At 34.9% G+C, this 23,089-nt stretch overlaps 4 protein-coding genes across 4 annotated transcripts; 2 read left to right on the top strand and 2 right to left on the bottom strand.

Annotated features, from left to right (window-relative positions):
- Nucleotides 1–417: 417 nt before the first annotated feature.
- Nucleotides 418–5,131, top strand: LOTGIDRAFT_238296 (hypothetical protein; the record flags this gene model as incomplete). The annotated part of the gene is made up of 3 exons (XM_009049584.1): nt 418–1,661; nt 2,430–2,607; nt 5,020–5,131. The coding sequence occupies exons 1-3, from the start codon at nt 941–943 to the stop codon at nt 5,129–5,131; spliced, it is 1,011 nt and encodes a 336-aa protein (XP_009047832.1). The 5' UTR covers nt 418–940.
- Nucleotides 5,132–5,810: 679 nt separating this feature from the next.
- Nucleotides 5,811–9,071, bottom strand: LOTGIDRAFT_172686 (hypothetical protein; the record flags this gene model as incomplete). Its single annotated transcript, XM_009049583.1, has 3 exons — nt 5,811–5,992; nt 7,007–7,129; nt 7,661–9,071. 3 exons carry the CDS (start codon nt 9,069–9,071, stop codon nt 5,811–5,813), a joined length of 1,716 nt encoding a protein of 571 aa, XP_009047831.1.
- A 4,288-nt stretch (nt 9,072–13,359) lies between these two features.
- LOTGIDRAFT_238295 (hypothetical protein) lies at nt 13,360–15,333 on the bottom strand. The gene is made up of 3 exons (XM_009049582.1): nt 15,139–15,333; nt 14,301–14,437; nt 13,360–13,560 (listed from the first exon to the last, which is right to left on the bottom strand). The coding sequence occupies exons 1-3, from the start codon at nt 15,284–15,286 to the stop codon at nt 13,444–13,446; spliced, it is 402 nt and encodes a 133-aa protein (XP_009047830.1). The 5' UTR covers nt 15,287–15,333; the 3' UTR covers nt 13,360–13,443.
- A 1,705-nt stretch (nt 15,334–17,038) lies between these two features.
- Nucleotides 17,039–18,768, top strand: LOTGIDRAFT_139692 (hypothetical protein; the record flags this gene model as incomplete). The annotated part of the gene is made up of 3 exons (XM_009049581.1): nt 17,039–17,131; nt 17,508–17,841; nt 18,506–18,768. Coding segments are annotated over 3 exons (690 nt in total), but the record flags the coding sequence as incomplete, so codon positions are not given.
- Nucleotides 18,769–23,089: the final 4,321 nt, after the last annotated feature.

The raw sequence follows: 23,089 nt of genomic DNA, 5'->3' as shown, positions 1-23,089 counted from the left end.
AATGAAAGAATGACTTGTCCTTGTGCAATAAATGAAAGAATTGCTTGTACTTGTGCAATCAACGAATGAAAGATTTGTCCTTATGCAATTAACGAAAAATGATTTGTCCTTATGCAACGAATGAATGATTTGTCCTTGTGCAATGAATGAAAGAATGACATGTCCTTGATCAATGAACAAATGAATGGTTTGTCCTTATACAATGAATGAAAGAATGACTTGTCCTTATTCAATAGCCGAATGAATGATTTGTTCTTGTGCAATANACGAATGAATGCTTTGTCCTTGTTCAATGAACAAAAGAATGACTTGTCCTAGTGCTATAAATCAATGAATGATTTGTCCTTGTGCAATAAACGAATGAGTGATTTGTATTTGAATACCCCTCTCCCCGAAATATGGACCGCCTCATACCCTCCATCGACCCCAGTCGGTAGCTTGTACGATTGGATCGCAAGATGGCGAGGACGCGACTGGATCAGAAACGGAGTCAAGAAATGTCGAGGCTGAATCACAAACAGTGAGTGTAAAGGATGTCGAGGTCGATTTTGAAATACAAGCCGAACCGGATTCACAAGCGAATCATTGTGCAAATGAAAATGTTTCGAAAGTACACAAAGAAGCTGTTAGGCCTACCAAATCAAGAAGACTCAAACAGAAAAAAGATAAATCGGATTGGAGTAAACTTCCCTATGGAATAGTTTTGGAGATTTTTAGATTCCTGCATGAAAAAGACAGGATATCATTGGCACAATCTTGTAAAACGTTTTACTCGGTTTTTCATTCTCCAGTGTTATGGAGGCGGAAGTATGTTCTGTTTTCAGGTGTCAGATCAACAGAAACTGCTACAAGGTCGTGCGCGTTCATTAATAAATTTGGAAGTTATATTAAACATTTAGAGATTGAGTGCGGTCATCCGACATTACACAGCGCCCGCCCCATGTCTCTGGCGGTAGAGATGTTCCTCAACCAATTATCTCGAATTCGGGGTACGAAAATACTCTCCTTTAAAATCGATTACATGGATTTTTATCATGGCTGGCGGTTTTTCGAGATGTCAAGGTCCAGACTGATCGGAGCTTTGTGTAAATTTATACGAAAACAGAGACATCTTCAATTTCTGGATGTTTCTGGATCTCAAATCGATACTCGTGATGGGAGCAGAGTTTTAAAAGCCTTAGCAGCTTGCTATGCCCGCAACACAATAAAAACTCTTCAAATGAAAGATTTCTTTGAAATGAGATACAACGCAACCAATAATTCAAGTTTCTTGACAGCTTTAAAAAAATTCACAGCTTTGAAGGAAATTTACATTAACTTTATTTATTTGAATCCCTCCATTTTGGAAATACTAGGGAAGAAGCTAGGGAACTGTTTGGAACTGATTCGGCTTGTCGTGGACTCGTCCGAATCACAAGCTCGTACAATAACTGCTTCTGATTGGACCAGAATGCGTGAAAAATGTCCGAAATTGAAAGTAGTGTTTCACTTTTTGGGTTTATTGTCGTACAATGAATATACCAGTGCTTTGTGTCGAGGGATTCCATTGGTTGAATGTGATATACTCAGCTGGGAAGGCTATCCAAACGACCTTGAACCCGACACAGAACGCATGTCAGATATATTGCGACATGTTGCCAACAACTTTAACAAAACTCTAGGTAAGTAAAGTCCACATGGACAGACCGCCATTACACACAATTATCCTTAGTATATCCCTGTTCAGTTTGTGTACTATACTTTTCAGTCCCATTTTGAAACGCCCCATTTCCAGAACTACCCTCTGTCTACAATATAATATTAAATTTTCAACGTATTAGTCTAACGGGAACCATAAAATAAAACTACTTAAGAAATTCCAAATGAAATCATATATTGTTGGTTCGTGAAAAATATCTGCCCACCAAATCATTTACTCAAATTTTTCTATTGACTGCATGGGACCTCCTTCGCCCATAAATTCATTTCATTTCATTTGACATAATGAGCTTACAAGCTTGTAGTTTCTGTTGACTTATGTTCTTAAAGACTGTGAAAATTGACGCGTAAATCTCTCCCATCAAAATAATGAATCACCGTTCATCTTCAGAATATAATCCAGAGATATATATCACCAGGGACCAAGGGAAATAACTGTGATTACATGATTTCTGCATTGTCATCAGACCAACACAACTCGAGATGTTTGGCGCGTAATAAAGTTTAAACGTCCACTGATCGTTTTGAAAGGAGCCATTTTGAAAATTGCATTTTGACTAAATATAAACTTGTCATTCATTGGACCCTGTAAAATACCCCCTCCAGTAAGCAGTTAGCAATTCTGATCATTTTCCTGACCGCTTGCTTTACACAAGATTGACTGTACTTGCCTTATACATGTACATCGGCATTCCACAATTTTGATAATATAATTTTGTGTTTTATTCCAGCTCGATTTCGGCTGTCCATCGACCATTGTTCTAGTGAAGATAGCCTCGATCAACCGATGATTTTAATGTTACAGAAATGCTGTTATTTAACAGAGTTTACTGTTAATGCAACTCTATCTCTCGAAACAGTAGATATTCTATGTAAAATAGCTGCCGCCAGAAAACCAAAACGTAAGTAGTAAGTAGTCCAAACGACTGCTGGCGACTACCATAGCCTAGTCGGGGAACATCTAGATTTCCAACGCTGCTAGCTACTGGCATAATCTGAGAGCATCTAGATTTCCAACGACTGCTAGCGACTGACATAATCTAAAAACATATAAATTTCCAACGACTGCTAGCTACGGACATAATCTAAGAACATCTAGATTTCCAACGATTGCTAGCGACTGACATAATTCTTAGAACATATAAATTTCCAACGACTGCTTGCTACTGGCATAATCTAAGAACATCTAGATTTCCATTGACTGGTAGCTACTGACATAGTCTAAGAGCATCTAGATTTCCAACGACTGGTAGCTACTGACATAGTCTAAGAGCATCTAGATTTCCAACGTTTGCTAGCGACTGACATAATTCTGAGAACGTATAGATTTCTAACGACTGCTAGCAATTGGCATAATCTAAGAACATCTAGATTTCCAACGATTGCTAGCGACTGACATAATCTAAGAGCATCTAGATTTCCAACGATTGCGAGCGACTGACATAATTCTGAGAACATATAGATCTCCAACGACTGCTTGCTACTGGCATAATCTAAGAACATCTAGATTTCCATTGACTGGTAGCTACTGACATAATTCTTAGAACATATAGATTTCCAACGACTGCTAGCGACTGGCATAATCTAAGAGCATCTAGATTTCCATCGACTGCTAGCGACTGACATAATTCTAAGAACATCTAGATTTCCAACGACTGCTAGCGACTGACATAATTCTTAGAACATATAGATTTCCAACGACCGCTAGCGACTGGCATAATCTAAGAGCATCTAGATTTCCATCGACTGCTAGCGACTGACATAATTCTAAGAACATCTAGATTTCCATTGACTGGTAGCTACTGACATAATTCTTAGAACATATAGATTTCCAACGACTGCTAGCGACTGGCATAATCTAAGAGCATCTAGATTTCCATCGACTGCTTGTTACTGACATAATTCTAAGAACATCTAGATTTCCAACGACTGCTAGCGACTGACATAATTCTTAGAACATATAGATTTCCAACGACTGCTAGCGACTGGCATAATCTAAGAGCATCTAGATTTCCATCGACTGCTAGCGACTGACATAATTCTAAGAACATCTAGATTTCCAACGATTGCGAGCGACTGACATAATCTAAGAGCATCTAGATTTTCATTGACTGGTAGCTACTAAAATAGTCTAAGAACATCTAGATTTCCATTGACTGCTAGCGACTGACATAATCTAAGAACATCTAGATTTCCATTGACTGCTAGCGACTGACATAATCTAAGAACATCTAGATTTCCAACGATTGCGAGCGACTGACATAATCTAAGAGCATCTAGATTTCCAACGATTGCGAGCGACTGACATAATCTAAGAGCATCTAGATTTCCATTGACTGTTAGCGACTGACATAATCTAAGAACATCTAGATTTCCAACGATTGCGAGCGACTGACATAATCTAAGAGCATCTAGATTTCCATTGACTGGTAGCTACTGACATAGTCTAAGAGCATCTAGATTTCCATTGACTGCTTGCTACTGACATAATCTAAGAACATCTAGATTTCCATTGACTGCTAGCGACTGACATAATCTAAGAGCATCTAGATTTCCATTGACTGGTAGCTACTGACATAATCTAAGAGCATCTAGATTTCCAACGATTGCGAGCGACTGAACATTTGGAACTGAGAGTTCGAGGCTTATCAGCGGAAGATAACTCTCGCTTGATTCAAATAACTCAGATGTACATGAGCGAAATTCACAACCGTCAACTAGAAGTCGAGTTGGTGCCTGATCTTTTTAACACCGGAAGTATTGGTCCAGGAAGGGGGAATGGTAATTGGTGGGGCGAAAGATGGGAGGGGGAGTGATTGATATGATAAAAACCTCGTATCTGGAGGTTTTCCGGGGTTACGTCCGTGGGGATCAAAAGTTCAAAATTAGGCTACTGTCTGCAATGAGGCTCTTATTAAAACTTATTAAAATTAACTTCTAGAATTTTTTGCTTCAAAATAATCATGAAATGAATTTATAACACAATGGTTGTGACGATTTATATCAGACAAAGAGTCCAATATCTTATCTTGAATCATGTATTGAAGTTCGAACGTGAAATAATGTCGGTTTATGGTTTTTAAACAGTTTAAATCAGTAAGAAAATAAACTATGTTGCTAATTTTATCAATTGTTTTTTTTCACAACCAAAATATTAAACCAGTGAACAACTCATAGATTTGGTGATGCCTCTTATGTCTTTCAACAGATAATAACCCACAGAAGTCCATGATATCACCGTAAGCAAACAATAAAAAACAAGCAAACTTAAAAATTAAAACAAAAATAATGATTATTAAATATTAACGATAATTGTTCCAGCGGAGATGGTCTCGATCATCCGATGGTTCCCTCGTACCATAAAGCACATTTGAATCTTTTTCTGAAAATGGTAACAATCGTAAATAATGATAATTATGATAGTGGTAAATAATAATAGTAATAATGATAGTAATAATGATAACAATAATAATAATAATAATAATAATAATAATAAAAATAATAATAATAATAATAATGATGATAACAATAATAATAATAATAATAATAATAATAATGATAATAATAATAATAATAAAAATAATAATGATAACAATAATAATAATAATAATAAAAATAATAATGATAACAATAATAATAATAATGATAACAATAATAAAAATAATAATAAAAATAATAATGATAACAATAATAATAATAATGATAACAATAATAATAATAATAATAAAAATAATAATGATAACAATAATAATAATAATAATAACAATAATAATAATAATAATAATAACAATAATAATAATAATAATAATGATAACAATAATAATAATAATAATAATAATAATAATAATAAAAGTAATCATAAAAGTAAATTACGGTGGTTCGTATACGACATCATTTATTTTTTCAATTTTGAATTAAAAAAATGAAATATGATTTAAAAAATAATTTTGAATTAAAAACTTGAATTTCCACCAGTGTGTGAATTAATTTTCACCCAAGTGATAATTCAATGATATTTAATTAAAAACTTGAATTTTATTATTTTTATTATTATTATTATTATTATTATTATTTATGAAAATAATAACAACGCAAGCGCAGATACGACAACCCTATCGTAAAGAAGCGATGCGTTTTTCTATTTTCCTGGCCAGCCTGCTCATGTCGATATCTCGAAGAGTTTCTACTAAGTGGTTGGTGGAAGCTTCACTACTCAATCTCTTCCACTTGGCCAAACTTTTAAAAGCTACATCACGTGTTGTTTGGTCTCTCTTCTGACCACTGATATCAAACGCTGAAACAAATTATTATCATTTTGAAATATAATCATTTAAAGTGGAGTATGTTTCAATTGTACTTCTACAAGCAGAATTATAGATGGGTTCCCTTATTTTCATTTAGGAAAATGGAAATTTCTAATGATTATATGAATAGAAAGTAGAGGTGTTCTAATGACTTGGAAAAATACAAAATTGTCCATAATTTATAATGAGCTCATTTAGAAGAGAATAACCAGCAGAATTCCAATGAGTGACCGATCTAAAAAAAAGGTCAAAAAGTATTTTTTTGTTTATCCAGACTGTACATTCAATGGACATTTATGATTGGTTACAACTTAATTATATGCAATTTAAAGAACATAATGATATGATTAAGAATACTGGATAATTCATTAGAAACACCAATTAAACAAATAGTTTGCTTAATTTGAAACTGAAAAATAAGGCAACCCGTCTTTAACTATTTTCTTTAAGAAAAATTCTGATGCCTGTGCTAGTGTTTTCGACAGTCGGCCCGGTGTCGGCTCTCACCCCCTAATCCCTATACTAAACTTAAAAGAAAAATCAAGGATATTTTTAAAAAGTTAACATTAATAGAAAAAGATAAAAATGTAAACCAAATAGAGACATAAATTTTTGAATTCCTAATATTTCAAAGCTTTCACATATATATAATGAAGTGTGCTTTTCATCTTCAATTTAACAGTGGCGGTTCCATAATGGGAACAGAAGGTCAACGGCCGGTAATAACCAAGGTCCCGCTGGTGGAATTCTTGAGACCCAAGATGTTTACAGTGTTTACTGCCCCCAAATTTGTCTTGAGGAGAACCCTCTCAGACGCTCCATATGAAGTTTGCGCCAATGGCGCTTCCATAGAGCTGCCGCATTTTGAATTCAGTATCGACGGGTTGTGCCCAATTAAGTCTGTACCCCTAGTACCCACAGATTCGGGAGGCTGGCACCGCCACTGGTTGTTAACTTTGTTAAATATGGAAAGCCCTTCCTTGCTGATTCTCCCTTGACATTACCTTCTATGTCTTGTTTAATTAAAGCCGCATCTCTAGTCGGTCGGAATGGTAACCGTGCATACAGGACCGGCCATTTATGTCCTATACCTTTAGCTGTAATCTTACAAGCCTCGGTAAAACCATCTGAAAAATAATGAAAGAGGTGTAGTGATGCTTTACGAACTCTCCTTGAGCTCTCCATACAGTCTTATCTAAAAACACAAGAACTGTCCGATAGGACATTACTGGTTCCGATTGGAAAGGTGGCGATCTTTCCATGTGAAGTTAGATTATCTCTCTGAATTACGCTTGTCCATAATTACAATTTCCAATCAGACGTCTGTGATATTTGCCCCCCTAGAAAAATGGTTTGCACCCCTAATTGTACCTCCACTTTATTTTAACAATAATAATAATAATAACTCTTAATAGGGTGAAAATTAGGCCTGGCCTTTAGAATGCACCAAATCAATACACTTTTTCGAAAATTTTCTTGGACGCACCCTCTCAGACACATCATGAGAGGCTTGCGACTATGACGCCTCAACAGAGTTGCCGCAGAGTTTCCGTACCCCCATTCTCGAGAGGCTTGCATATGCCGTTGCCTTTAATAATGGCAGGCTATCAATTGTTCTATATTTTTGAGTGTATAGTAAAAGATTGCTCAATTCTTACCGGTGAGGTCAAATCTGCGACCCGGAGAATATCCGTCGTCGTAGAGTCTCTTCAATGTATCAGGGTGGAGTTTAATGGCTCGAATTCTCGTGATACTATCAATTTTAGATTTCAGATCTCGAATATTTTCCTCATTTTTCTCGGCATCCCTTTCTCTTCTATCGACATTCTGGCTTAAATACTCCTCGTTCTTTACGCTCCGCTCGTAAATATTCTGGAGTCTGTAAATCTCCTTCTGTGCAGCCTTTCTCTCAGTCCGAACTTTACCTAGATTGTCTTTCAAAAAATCCAGTTTTTTGTCCAGTTTGAGCATCTCCTCTTGAACCTTGTTAATGTCGGCGAGTAATTGTTTTGCTTGAGTTGGTGAATACGAGCGCTCGAAATATAAATCTTCATACAAACTTTCCTCTCGACCTTTCTTCTCTTTATAAGATTTTTCCATGTTACTTTGTTTCTCCATCAACCCCAACTCCCGTTTCCTTAAATATTTCTTTTCCTCTACGACATGACTTAGTTTCTTGCGAACATTTTTTGAGTTATACGTTTTCTGTCGCATTTGATGAACGGCGTCGCCAGCACGAAGCTGAGTTTTTCGCGCCTCTTTTGTATTTTCGAGTTTACGTTTTATAAGATTGTTAGCTGCGTCTTGAAGTTTTCTGGAATAGGCTTCATCTGCGGTTATCCAGTCTTTCAATGGAGCAGAAATGCGCGGGAAAATGGACAACACGACCTTCATGCCATACAAAATATTGTCATAATTTTTTTTATAATCCTCAAAACTGTCACCTTTATGTGTTTTCAATTGATCCTGTATTTCCTCCAGTTTTTCAAATCCTTCGTTAATTTTCCGTCTCCAGGCAACGATATTATTTTCATATTCTAAAACACACGGGATTTCCTTCCCTTGAGCCTCGGAAGCGAAACTGAGGCAATACTTGTCTACGTGGTCGTTCAGAGCTTTATATAAATAGTCTCTACATTTTTCTAACATTTCTTCAAACGACACACTTCTGTTAAGAATGGCGTCCATCTTTTTTAGCTCGTCTTTATGGGCTACTTTTAATGAAGTTCGACACCTATTTAAAAAAGCGCTAAAATCCCGACAGCTCTCGGCTCTCGTCTGCCTCCCTGTCTTCTGATGAACAAAACGAATCAAATCTTCTGTCTGCATATTGAAGGTATTTCTAGCAAATCGGAAATGTTTTTCGTTAAAATTTCGAATGTCTTTTTCAGACGCATGTATCAGCATCATGGCTTTACGTCGTTCGGATTCCAGGGATGTCGGAACGTTCAGTTTAATTTCTCGGAAGAATATGTGAGGTGTTGGCGTTCTTTTAGGCTCGGGGTGACTCGAAGGAACCCGTAACTCGGGCAACCCGACGCTGTAGCGAAATTGGTATTTTAGTGGCATTTTCGTGTGATTTGCACTTGAAGGTATTATCAAATTTCAACACAAAAGTAGGCTATAGGCACGCACTATGATCCATATTGCAAAAACCTTAGAAAAATATTACACGTTGCTTGAATTGTTCACAGAAATAACGAAAACACTTCACAATATTCTTGTACGTCGATATTCCACGGCGTTCACATTCACTTAAAGCCTGTGGTACTGAACTATAGAAACTCACGATTATAAATCTATTATGCCTTGCTTTGTTTTTAAAGGGGAGGGAGAGTAAATCACTAGGTCTATATAACCCTTACTCCTTGGGCACCGTCAATAATTGTTATTCTCAAAAGTTTATTAGCTATATCACATGGTGACCTACTACTAAACTGTAGGGTCACTATATATTATCATTTGACACTAAACTGCATATAGAGTCACTATAATATATTCCTTTCACACTAAACTGCATAAAGAGTCACTATATTATATTCATTTGACACTAAACTGCATATAGAGTCACTATATTATATTCCTTTGACACTAAACTGCATATAAAGTCACTATATTATATTTCTTTGACACTAAACTGCATATAGAGTCACTGTATTATATTCATTTGACACTAAACTGTATATAGAGTCACTATAACATATTCCTTTGACACTAAACTGTATATAGAGTCACTGTATTATATTCATTTGACACTAAACTGTATATAGAGTCACTATAATATATTCCTTTCACACTAAACTGCATAAAGAGTCACTATATTATATTCATTTGACACTTAACTGCATAAAGAGTCACTATATATATATTCCTTTGACACTAAACTGTAGTTAGATTGTATTTGTTATTCCAATATTGATTGTATTTAAAAAAAAATCACTATCCATATATACACGAATATATTCCTTGGTATTAACTTGTAGGTTTAATACCAATGTTGATTATTTTTTTAACGTAGATCACTTCATACACTTCTGTAAAACTCACTGTAGTTAGGATAGGTCGCTAGTTTGTTAAACGATCGCCAGATATACTCCCTGGGTACTTGAAGTAGTTAGCGTATAGTTGTTTTAAAGATCACTATAAAGATAGTCCTTGGGTAATATCTGTAGTACCGGTAGGTCTGGTTGGTGCTAATCCTTAATCCAATAGTTCTATCGTTGTGTTCTAAATTCAGCCAGTTTAAAATCTGAACAATAAAGGGTGTAGTTATATTAAGATCATAAACTTTTTTAACAGTTGTTGTAGAATACTGGCCTATATCACCATTGAATAAACTGAATACTTTGGCCATTCAATGATTTCTATAATAAACCTATTTAATTTGTAGATATAGATAAGTGTATGGTTTGTATTTAACTTAAAGCTATCATGAAATATAAAATACAGGTAACAACCATTAAACTATATCGTATCTCGTATCTAGGTCAGTGGCGCGACTGCAGAACTTTGGCTTGTAAGAGGTCATCGCCATTTTTTTTTTCGAATCCATTGTAGGAGGACCTTTATGGGAACGTGTTACTACGATTGTTTATTAGATGACCAGTTCCCTTTAGGAGGAGAGTATGTCCCTCAAAATCTCATTTGTCAAGTTTTGTTAACAATGTAAATTCATTCTCGGTTGTTCCATTATTGTCAATTGAGGCGGTGATGATTGGTTTATGACCTTCATTTTCAGACTTTGTGACTAATCATAAAGATATTTCATAATTGTTGTATACCACATAAATGGGTGCAAACCCCGACTTTAAAGGGATTGTAAAGACGTTTTCTAAATTTGTTATGTGTATCGAGGACGCTGGTAGCATCAAATTGTGCCATTTCAATTTTCCATCAGACGTCTGTGATCTCTGCAATTTCACTAAAAATAAGAGTTTGATGACGTCACAAATCGAAAAATATTTTATCACATAAGGCCCTTCGTAATTAATGGCGTCATCAAACGCGTAGTTTTTAATGGAATTGCGGGAACCACAAAAGTCTGGTTGAAAATTGGAATGGCGTAAATCGATGTCCCCGATACATATTTGCTTTGTTTAAAAAACCTCTTTACAATCTCTTTAAAGCGTTGTATTAAAGTCTTGTCGGTAGTCAAGTAGAGGCGGTGTATATCTATTATATTATCTATTGAATTAGTCAATAGAATTATGTTTATTTCATTGGTGGACGATTTCAGCTCATTGAGAGAAAGGACAGATAACACTATAATACTATACGTCATATCAAAGGGACACGCGAAGTCCAACTATTAGCTTTGTGTTTTCTTGGCAGAATTGGACAACTAACTAGCTTGTAGATAAATGCTGGCACGATATATCGGTATATCGATACTTGACGATACCTTTTATTCCATAAAAAGGTGTTTTTTTATAAGTGGTATTATGATATAACAATTTTTTTCACTGAAATTGTCAGAAACTTTTTTTAAGACAGTTGACGCTAACCACTTCTATCTACTATATTACCAAATATCACAGTTTAAAAGTTATGAAATAATATATATAGGAACTTTGAAGATAAAATGTTAATTTTTATCCCATCATCCCTGTGTATCGTATCGTGACCCTTGTATCGTGGCATGATTGACGATACCCAGCACCAAAATATACCAAGCTATCGTATCTTACCTAATTTACAGATTGTTAAAATGGCTTTTATTGTGCTCAGAACGAGACTTGGATACACCAAACTATCGTGTCCAACTAGCTTTTTAGATTGAGTTGTACAATGACAGTCAGTTTTCTGTGATCAGAAATGGGACTAGAGCACACTAAACTATCCTGTCCAACTTGCGAATATATTGATTGGTTTAATGACAGTTGTCTGTGGTCAGAAATTGGAGTAAAACATACCAAACTATCGTGTCCAACTAGCTTTTAGATTGATTTGTACAATGACAGTCAGTTTTCTGTGATCAGAAATGGGACTAGAGCACACTAAACTATCCTGTCCAACTTGCGAATATATTGATTGGTTTAATGACAGTTGTCTGTGGTCAGAAATTGGAATAAAACATACCAAACTATCGTGTCCAACTAGCTTTTAGATTGATTTGTACAATGACAGTCAGTTTTCTGTGATCAGAAATGGGACTAGAGCATACCAAACTATCCTGTCCAACTAGCTAATATATTGATTGGTATAATGACAGTTGTCTGTAGTCAGAATGGGAGTAAAACATACCAAACTATCGTGTCCAACTAGCTAATATATTTATTGGTATAATGACAGTTGTCTGTAGTCAGAATTAGACCAGAACATACCAAACTATTGTGTCCAACTAGCTAATATATTTATTGGTATAATGACAGTTGTCTGTTGTCAGAATGTGACTAGAACATACCAAACTATCATGTCCATCTAGCTAATATATTTATTGGTATAATGACAGTTGTCTGTAGTCAGAATGAGACCAGAACATACCAAACTATCGTGTCCATTTAGCTTATATATTCATTGGTATAATGACAGTTGTCTGTTGTCAGAATGGGACTAGAACATACTAAACTATCATGTCCAACTAGCAAATAAATTGGTCGATTTAATGACAGTTGTCTGTGGTCAGAAATGTGACTGGAGCATATCAAACTATCGTGTCCAACTAGCTAATACATTGATTGGTACAATGACAGTCATTTTTCTGTGATCAGAAATGGAACTAAAGCATATCAAAACGACTTTTTGTGCTCAGAATGAGACTTGGGAATAACAAACAATCCTGTTCAATTGCTGGCACGAAACTTGTTAGCATAGGGTGCTAGGGAGGCAGATTGATTGATACAATGACAGTTTTCTATCGTCAGATTGAGGCTAGGGCATAACAAACTATCATGCCCAACTAGATGCATAGGTTTTCAATTTAAATGACATTCTGTATTAGGAATGGGACTAAAGTAAAAATTTGTGGAACTAACTACCGGTAGCAGATTGTTTAGTACAATGGCATAAGTGCAGCCCCGACGCCAGGAGTAAATTGGTGATGAGGCTCTGAGTTTGTGAAAATTTGAAGAATAAGAAGCCCCGAGAACTCATTCCTAACGATTTTATGGTGCCAAAAACCCTATCAAAACGTCTATCTTTTTGATTTTGTACTGTAAAGACACTGTAAATTAATCAATCTCTGCTGAACTGAAGAAATTTTGCTGGGGCTTAATTCTCACTTGCTGGGGCCCAGCCCCCTTGGACCTCAACCGAACGACGGTTCTGACTTCATAATTATGGTTCTTACATGGAAATAACACACACGAACATAGCTCACAAATTATGCCAGGATAGCCACTACAGAAAACAAAGTACAAAATCTTTTATAAAATGTTTTATATCTGAATAGTTATTAATTTAAGTTTAAACAATATTTTAATAGTTCTAATCGAGTTGATGTTTAATGTCCATGGCCCGAGGCAGGATGTTCAGCCCTCCATTTGGCATAATCTTCAGGACTTAATCGGCAATGTGTGTTGTGCATTAAATTGTGTGTTCCATCACCAAATGGCATTTCCTGAAATATACAAACAAATGAATTATAATAATATTCAGGTTTTGGGAGAGGGGGAGAGTGTTTGAGGTGGGTTGATATAGAGTCAAGCAGAGTCCCCTCCATAGTACAGTTTACACTAAAGGGACAGTGCAGTATTTCTGGAGGTTGGTTTAACTTTCAAACATGGATAATAATGGATATGCATGGATTTGAAGGCTTTGAGCTGTGAACACTATTTGAACACTATTACTGGTTTCTGAATCTTGCAATAACAGTGATACTAAGCATTTTATGACGAATCTATTGAAAGGTTCTTAGATATCATTAGCGCCTTCTAACAATAAAGGAATTTAACGGACAATTGGAATGGTGGAAATTGATGCTGTCATTGTCTCCGATACACATAAAGGTTTAAATGACTTCTTTACTCTAATAACCAAAGAGACACATATCATTTAAAAGCTCAAGAAAGTCTGAAAGCCCAGAGTAAATATCTTTGCTTGAGCATATTATATTTTGATGTCTAAGTTTATCCTATAAATATATTATAATATACACCTAGAAATATTAAAACTGAACTTGAATCATGTTTTTCAGGGTTTCATGCTATGCAATCTTCAGACAACTGACCTATTTTCAGCCTGCGTCCCTACTGAAGTTAGTTAAGTAAAAGTATGGCAATAAGTGAATTAAGGGGGCCTTTTATATGGAAGCTGTAAATATTGAAAGTAAACGAATTTCTTAATAAAAAAGCATTTTACCTTTTTAGCCTTCCTTAGATGTGGATAATTGATCCACATTATGGGTTCTTCTAAATGACGGGAGGCATTGTAAGCAACCAGTAAATTCACCACAATCGAGGCAATTATACTGAATACCATCCATTGATTACGGTCTCCTTCAATGAAATAAAACAATTGGAAATGAAATGAAATGAAGTTTAACTTCCTATTTTCCTCCACCTTATTCTTTGTCTTTTATTTCAGAAAAATTCAATTTTATTTATAACAGACCGTTCTTAACAGCATGTCATTTATCTTTTAAATATAAGATTTGATAATTTTCAAAGAAATAGAATTTTCTGGTGAAAAGACCCACATTGGCCACAAATAGATCCATCTCATTGAAAATCCTTAACTGACTCAACTGACTGTAAAATTAATGAGGCAGAATACTGCTCTCTACTAGAGACTCTAGTTTCTGACAACACTGAGCTCAGACAGAATTGAAATTTTTATCTCATTACATCTTATTTAGATTGTAAAATTATATTTTATATTCCATGCTAGATTTTTTTGTCTCAGAATTTTTTCAGGTCCATAGAAATATAAGATTTTGAAATTTTACATTTGAAATAAAAACACTTCCCCTATAGAAATTTCATTAGAAACAAAACCCACAACTTCACTGCAAATTTTTCTTCCCTTACTGTAAAATCGTAAAATCATTAACCAAAAGCCAACCTTAAACTGTCAGTAGTACTTTGAAGTTTTTGTGAAATGGGATTCTTTATTTCTGCAAGGTAAGTCAAAAGTGACTTAAGTTAAGACTAAGAGTAAATATTGAAGTCAGACAGTAGGCTTGTAGTAGATTACCCACCTGGCCCTTCTCTCTCTGGTGGTTCAGAAACATTGACGATTTCAACTTGTCGTGAAGAAACTGCAGGATTCACTGGGCCTGAAAATTGTCGAAATGAAGGCTTAGTAAGTCTTGCAATTCGCAGTAATGTTCCAACCTTCGACGCCATTATTGAAGGTGACTCTGACCGGAAGTGTAAGAAAAGACCATAAGAGCATGCGCAAATACAAATATCCCATTGCCCACAGGGATGTGTTAAAATTATATCATGAACACAAGTTCGATGATTTTTTTACTATTTTCGTCCGTCTCCACTAATTTTCAGAACTGAGATATTTCGTTTGCTAGTCTCTTGCTAGAGAAGGGCAGCTGTCGTGTTATATTACGGAAGTTTGTAAATGCAGCGATTAGATTGGATTGTAAGCAAATACAGTCAATCATAGTCCTAGATTAGTAGATTACACGCGAAGCCAAATTGATTGGCACTGATTAGCTTTATTGGGTAGTCTCTGATGCCCAGACTTCTCCTGAATACAACGATATTGTGCATAGGCCTGGCTGATAAAGACTAGTATTCGGTAGCGTACGAATCAAATATTTCCTCGAGTCCCTGTGGTAACAAATTGACAACTGAAACAACCATCCGATAAATATATTTCATGAAACAATTCGAAAGAAAAATCATTTCTAGTTAGGTAATTATCTTTATTCCTTAGTAACAATCGGAAAAAAAAACCATCAACATTCTTTGAAAAGTTTTTGGAATAAAAATATTATTTAAATATTTATCGGTTAGTTTTGTCAGACATTATGCTACCGTCAACATCCGGTTTGTGAGTAATGGCGAGAGTGAAATGTGAGATCATAGCAATTAAAACAGTAAAAGTTGATAAACTTCTTTCTTTGACATCGAAATGGTGTGAAAGTTGAAGAATGGGTAATTCACAGGAAAAATTACCTCTGAGGAAATCATTGTCCGTTCCCGATACTCAGGTAAAACAAACAAATCCGCTTAATTTGTGTGTTTGTCGCACCGGTATCTTTTTGTTTCAGCAAGGGATGGTTGGCACTCCAAATAACATTGTCATTTTGTCTTAATTATCAGCTCTTAATCCTGCCAAATATCTGGCATAGTGGCAAAATACATCATAACATGCTTCCTCCAATTCCTAATAAATCTTTGTCTTGATAAGTATTGTCAGGCCCATAGCTCCAGAGGGGCAAAGGGGTGGGGATTCCCACCTGAAAACTATGACATTACTTTACTTACATTACTGCAACTAAACACCTCACACCCTCTGGATATATTACTTGCCCCTCCGAACAATTAAGTCTGGCTATGGACCTGAGTATTGTTTATCTAAAACAGGTGTTTGAGAATGCATCTAACACGACAAATTTGGACAATTTTTTTTACGACTCAAACCATTGTAAAGATGATACGAAAATCATTATCTACAAAAGTAAATTAGAAGATTACCAAGGCAACAATCCTTTACAGGGACATCCTAATTTTAGACTTATAAAGCATGTTTCAGTTTCAGGTCTTTCATAAAATAAAAATTGGCCCGAGTCGTATAAAAATATGGTCCAAGTTGTCTTGGGTCTGTGTTTTACTGATTTCGTGTTGGCTGCATGTGATGCGCCCTAACCAACTATATACATACCGGTACAGATTGTTAGTATCATATCATGAAACCTGACATCTAAATTCTTTTTATTTTTGAAAAGAATTTTACTTTTGGTTTTTTAAGATGAAAATCAAATCAGTTTAACAAAATTTTTATTGTAGAATATTGGAAATGGCGAGGAGTTTAAAAGAAACAAGGGGCGCTTGTCAAATCGTTTTTTTAAATTTGGTTCATCGAGAGATCTAACAAGGACAAAACTGACCAATGGTGATAATGTAGACAGTAATGGCTCGGATAAAGCTCAGTGGAATGTTCCATGGTCTGAGGCATTGTTTTTACCTGATTTTCCAGTGAGGGGGGATGCAGAGGAACAGGATTATGTGGTATGATGATTTTAATTATCAAATAGTCCAACTTTATGTGTTTTGTCGCTTAGTTTGAAGTAAATTTAGAAGTAGTATATCTATATTGTGTTCTTCACACTTTCAACCCTATCTTTCGTGGAGTTCAGAGTATTTGACGTTTTATTTCACTTACACTCAGGGTAACCTTCCTACTTCTATATGTATATGTTCCAACTGTCTTTGCATAATTGTTGGTACTGGTTAATCAAATTTTACTGATTGTTTTTATGTGAATCGGTAATATCTGCTTCAAAAAAGCACTTAATGTCTAGAATGTCTTTGCATTGATAAAAATTTACCCTAGACAATTTTTAGCCAATGTTGCAATTTCTGAAAAATGTTTTTGTATTACTAGGTGATAGAGATGTTGGCGAAAGGAGCGTATGGAAATGTACAGAAAGTTCAAAAAGAAGATGATAAACGATTCTATGCCATGAAAATTCTGGATAAAAAACAGATAATAGAAGAGAATGCTATTCAACAGTGTAAAGACGAAGCCGCAATTCAGTCAATGCTTGGGGATCATCCTTTTATTGTGAAAATCTACGAATATTGGCAATCAAAAGAACATCTATATATTGTATTAGATTATGTACCTCATGGTGATTTGTTCTCATTATGGACGTTTCATTCCTTATTTCCAGAACGTTTAGTTCGTATTTATATTGCTCAAATGGCCATCGTATTAGGTAGGTAGATTGTTACCTTAATTTTAGACATTTCAAAGCACAGATTGTTAAAAGAAAGCAGAAATGTGGAATTTTCTGAAATCAGGCCACGTATTCTCGAAACGATCTTAGCGCTAGAATCAATGTTAGAAGATAAGCATCGTTAGATATCCTAGCACTAAGATCTTTTTTAGAATACGTGGCCTGGTCTCTCCTTTAAAATTCATATTACTAGTAGTAATCCTGTGTGCCACAGAGTGCACGGTCAATATACAAAATATTATGGTTTGTGATTCGAAAGTACAAGTTTACTGTTTGGCATTGAAATTTGGCACTATATCAATAGCCAAACATAGGGAAAGCATTAATTTATTGAGTAAAAACTTATGAGTTTGTGTGATTCTCACTCTCTTGCGTGTATCTACATGTATACAGACAAAATTAAAAAAAGAATAACGTAATTTTTATATTTTAGTGCATGATATGTTTTAGATCAGATGATTGTATAGTGTGAATTTCTGAGTAACAACTTGATTCAAGTTCTGTTTTAATAGTACTATTTCTATTTAATATATATATTGTTATTGCCGTATTCAATAAGTTTGAGTACATCATAACTGATGTATTTAATATTGTAGATTTTTGATGTATAAGTTTTAATTCATCATATATGTTATTATTTCAGATTTTTTACACAATTCAGGCGTTATTTATCGAGATGTAAAAATGGAGAATATTCTCTTTGACCCAACAGGGAATGTTCAACTTATCGATTTCGGTCTTGCGAAATGGCTGCAGAAAACAGAGAGAACGAAAACGGTGTGTGGAACCTTACAGTATATGGCACCAGAAATCCTGGCAACTTGGCAGTATGATCATGCTGTAGATTGGTGGTCTCTAGGTATTCTCATGTACACCATGTTATGTGGAAAGGTAATGCTAGACTAGAGGTGTTTTTCTCAATATTTGGTACTGATTTTTGAAAATATTTATCTATTTTATTGTTTAAATTTAGTTAAAATGTGGTGGACATGTGAAAGACTTGTGATTAGGCCAAACTGTTTAATTAACAATTAGTACACTTTGCTTTTAATTAACACTTTTACAACACATTCAGTTTAATCAAGTAGATACTTAGATGGCATATATTAGAAATATTTTCAAATATTTAGATTAGCTATTATTTTTTCCATTGCACAAATACAAATTCGTGTGGCGTTTATATCACCATAAACGCCATTGCCTCATCACCAAAACATTAGGCGTAGTAATTTTAACAAATGACATTGTTATTCATTGACGTCATTGTATCAAATAGGCCGTCTCCAATGTAAACAATCATGTCGCGCATTTATTCAATTTTCCAGCCAACCTTTGTCCTGATATACCACCATAACCTCCATAGGATAACAGTTTATTGCTTAAGTATAAGTAACAATGTTTCTGATAATGAAAATTGTACATACTGCCACCTGAAGTAAGCTGTTAATAGGTATGATAATCAAGGATAGAGCAATGCCAAGATCCTTGATCAAAGACCATCTGGATCTTCATTCAATTATTCATTCATTTATTCCAGTACCCAGTAGATGGAGCTACAGATCATAAAGATATGTCTAAGAGATTGATGGATTGTGATTTTTTCATGCCTAGTGGAATTTCTGATCAGGCCCAGGATGTTGTTAATAGGGTAGGTATTAAGAAATGTTAAAATGATAAAGTTGTTTAGATATTTGCTTTACCAGCTGATAGACCTCATCTAGCTATTCATTAATGTGGCTTGTGATCAATTTTGCTTTCTGATTAGTTTGCCTTGTGATCAATTTGCCTTGTGTCCAATTTGTCATGTGACCAATTTGTCATGTGATCAATTTGTCATGTGATCTATTGATAAATACAAGTATGTTGTTTTCTTGTTATTCAGCTGTTAACTAAAAATCCTGTAAAACGACTGACAGATCTCGAGGTCTTTCAACATCTACCTTTCTTTGAAAATATGAATTTTACACACATAATAGAACGCAAGGTAAGATAGACATTTTGGGAAAATGATACATTTCATTTGAAGCAGACATAATAAACAATGCCAGCACTGGAGAGGGTAGAATTTTGATTGGTTAAAGCAGAAGTCATAGAGTTAGGTCAAAAGGTTGATTTGATGAATGTTCAAGTGGGCTGTTGTTAGACCCCAACTGTAGTGGCCATATTAAAGATAAAAGCTAATAAAAACGGAACGAAAGTTTGGTCTAATTTTAATTAGACTAACAACAAACTTTTCTGATTGGATGAAAAATAGAGTTTTATTCAAATTATTTACCCAATTTTAAAGAGTTTTTAAGAAATTGGCCCCAGAAAATATTATAGTAAGTTTTATGGTAGGGGTTCCAGAATACAACCAAATATCTGTCAGACTTCACTGTAATAAATTCTATATTCATTTCAGTTTTCTCCAATGGATGTAGTACCACAGGATTTTTTCCCAATGACAGGGTTAAGCTGGGCTCCGTTTGTGGCTAATTCAGAAGAGGAGAAAAATTTTCAAGGGGTAGGTAATATTTGGCTTGTTCATTTCACAGAAAAGAATTTCACGGACCACTGACCAGTCAGATATCATTGACATCAGATGGAATTTCTCTATTGATCCAAGCAGAGTTCTCTTTAGTTTCAAACATCTATTAAGATTTGTAGGAAAGACTATCTCAGAGCAGGCATCATTGATTGGCACATGAGAAAACAATTCTGACATATTTAAATTTGTTGAAAGGTGACTTACAGCTTGAATGAACTACTTTTGTAAAAAAAATTGAATATAAAGCAACCAGCATTTCTCTGTATTTTAGTTTCTGACACGAGAATTCAGTAGAAGTAAATGCATTTTGTGACACCTTGACTGTAGCTTTTGACAATCAAATTCAAGCCAGGAAGACAAAGATTTAAAGATGGGTTTCCTTATTTTTTAGTGTCCAATTAAGCAAACTATTTGATTAATTGGTGTTTCCAATTAATTATCATGTATTCTTTATCAAATCATTATGTTCTTATTGCATATGGGAGCCACGGTGGCTCAGTGAGTTAGACACTTGCTCGCTAACCTGAAGGTCCAGGGTTCAATCCCAGCATAGGTCGAGATAATACCTTTGGATTTTTCAACCCGGTTTCCCCCTGTCAGTGATGCAGGTGAGAGGTGCTGACATGGAAAAAGCTTCTAGTTGTTCGGATGGGATAATAAACCCAGGCCCCATGTGCTACTGGCTGTGCACCTTAAAGATCCCTCGACAGTTGGAAATCGAAAAAGAGCAGACTAATGCCGCTGTCATGGCAAAATTTCCCTCATTGCACCCTACATGGCGTTGCCCGTCTTCATTAGCCCACATGGTGCAGAAAAGTAGGACGTAAAACTCCATTCATTTCATTTCATTTCTTATTGCTATGATTAAGAGTTTTAACCAATCATAAATATCCATGTATGTAAAGTCTGGATTAACAAAAGAGGCTTTTTGACCTTTCTTGATATGTCACTCAATGGAATTATGCTGGTAATTCTCTTCTAATTAAACTAATTGTGAATTAATTATGGACATGTAAGACAAACTGGTATTTTTTCAAGTCATTAGAACACCTCTAGTTTCTATTCATAAAAGTATTAGCATTTTCATTTTCTTAAATGAAAATAAGGGAACCCATCAAGTTTATGAAAATTTGAATTTAATTCGGATGGTTATATCAAGCATGGTTGAGATTATGATGCGACTATTGTCACAATCTGTTTTATGTGATAAAATTCATATTCCTTTTAGCTACCTAGATCACTTTTAAAATGCAAATCAGATATTGTGGTCTGTAAGAGTCAAGTAAAAGGAATTGATGTTCATTTTTTGATACAATCTTTGTTTTTCTTTCTAGTTTGATGGTACGTGTGTTTGGAATCTACCAGATGATACTGTACCAGTGTTTGTGTGAAAGTATTATACATTTAGTCATCATTTTACAATCTGACTTGCTGGTGTATTGATTGTGTTGTTATCCTGAAAAATCACTTTACATTCATGTGATTCCTAAAATCAGGTGACAGTGTGATTATTCATGTGATCTTGAAACATCAAGTGACAATGTGATTATTCATGTGTTCTTGAAACATCAGGTGACAATGTAATTATTCATGTGATTCTGAAAATCAGGTGACAGTGTGATTATTCATGTAATCTTGAGACATCAAGTGACAATGTGATTATTCATGTGATCCTGAAACATCAGGTGACAATGTGATTATTTATGTGATCCTGAAATATCAAGTGACAATGTGATTATTCATGTGATCCTGAAACATCACTTCCCAGTGTAATTATTCACTTGATCCTAAAACATCACCTCATGTGAAGATTTCTCTCACCATGAAACATCACCTCATGTGATATTGTAACTTTTCCTGTGTTTATGAAATATCACATTATAGTGCTTTTGATTCACAGTGTGATTATTCCTGTCTTGTGACAATGGTTTTCTTCTTGTATGATAAATACAGCCATGAACCATTTGTAACAGTGTGTTTTTGTGGTTAATCAATGCAGCCCTGACTAGTTGTGTAACAGAGTGACTTCTCACATGACACAGTGTGGCGGTGATATCAATGTGCTCATGAAACATGTGACAATGAGGCTTGCTGGTTTGGCTCCTTTTGTCCATGAATATCAATGGTGAGACTTGAGCCTCTTTAACTCTCTGAAAAGGATGTGGAGTTGTCAAACCTAAATTCCAATAAAATAATATTAGCTATGTGGACTCTCTGAAAGGGATGTGGAATTGTCAAACTCAAATACCACCGTGAATACGAAGTAAAGGATATTTATGCAGACTCTTAGAAACCGATTAAACAATATAAGTTATGCAGACGGTGTGGAAGGGAAATAGAGTTGACAATCCCAGTTGAAGAATGGAATTGGGTGTTTTGTGATACCTATTAGGAAGAATCATCTTAATCAAATTGCTAGAAACATGACACAAGAGTGGACAGCTTGCTTATTCTATTCAATATATATTTAGTATACAGTTATAATGATCAGTGATATTATATAGACTAAATATTAAATATTAAAGTCTTGTTCTATGCAAATCATTTAACTTTTAAATCCATTATTATTATGTGAAAGACATTTTAGATAACTCAATTTCTTTTAACCACAAATTTTCAGCCCTATGGCCTTTATCAAGTAAAAAATAAAATCTTGAAACCACAGACATCTAATTGGTAATCAGAATGATACAAATTGAT

The sequence above is a fragment of the Lottia gigantea genome, assembly GCF_000327385.1.
Source record: "Lottia gigantea unplaced genomic scaffold LOTGIsca_139, whole genome shotgun sequence".
Lineage (NCBI taxonomy): Eukaryota > Metazoa > Mollusca > Gastropoda > Lottiidae > Lottia > Lottia gigantea.
The sequence above is the reverse complement of the archived record's forward strand: the minus strand, read 5'-3'. Positions and strand labels throughout refer to the sequence as shown.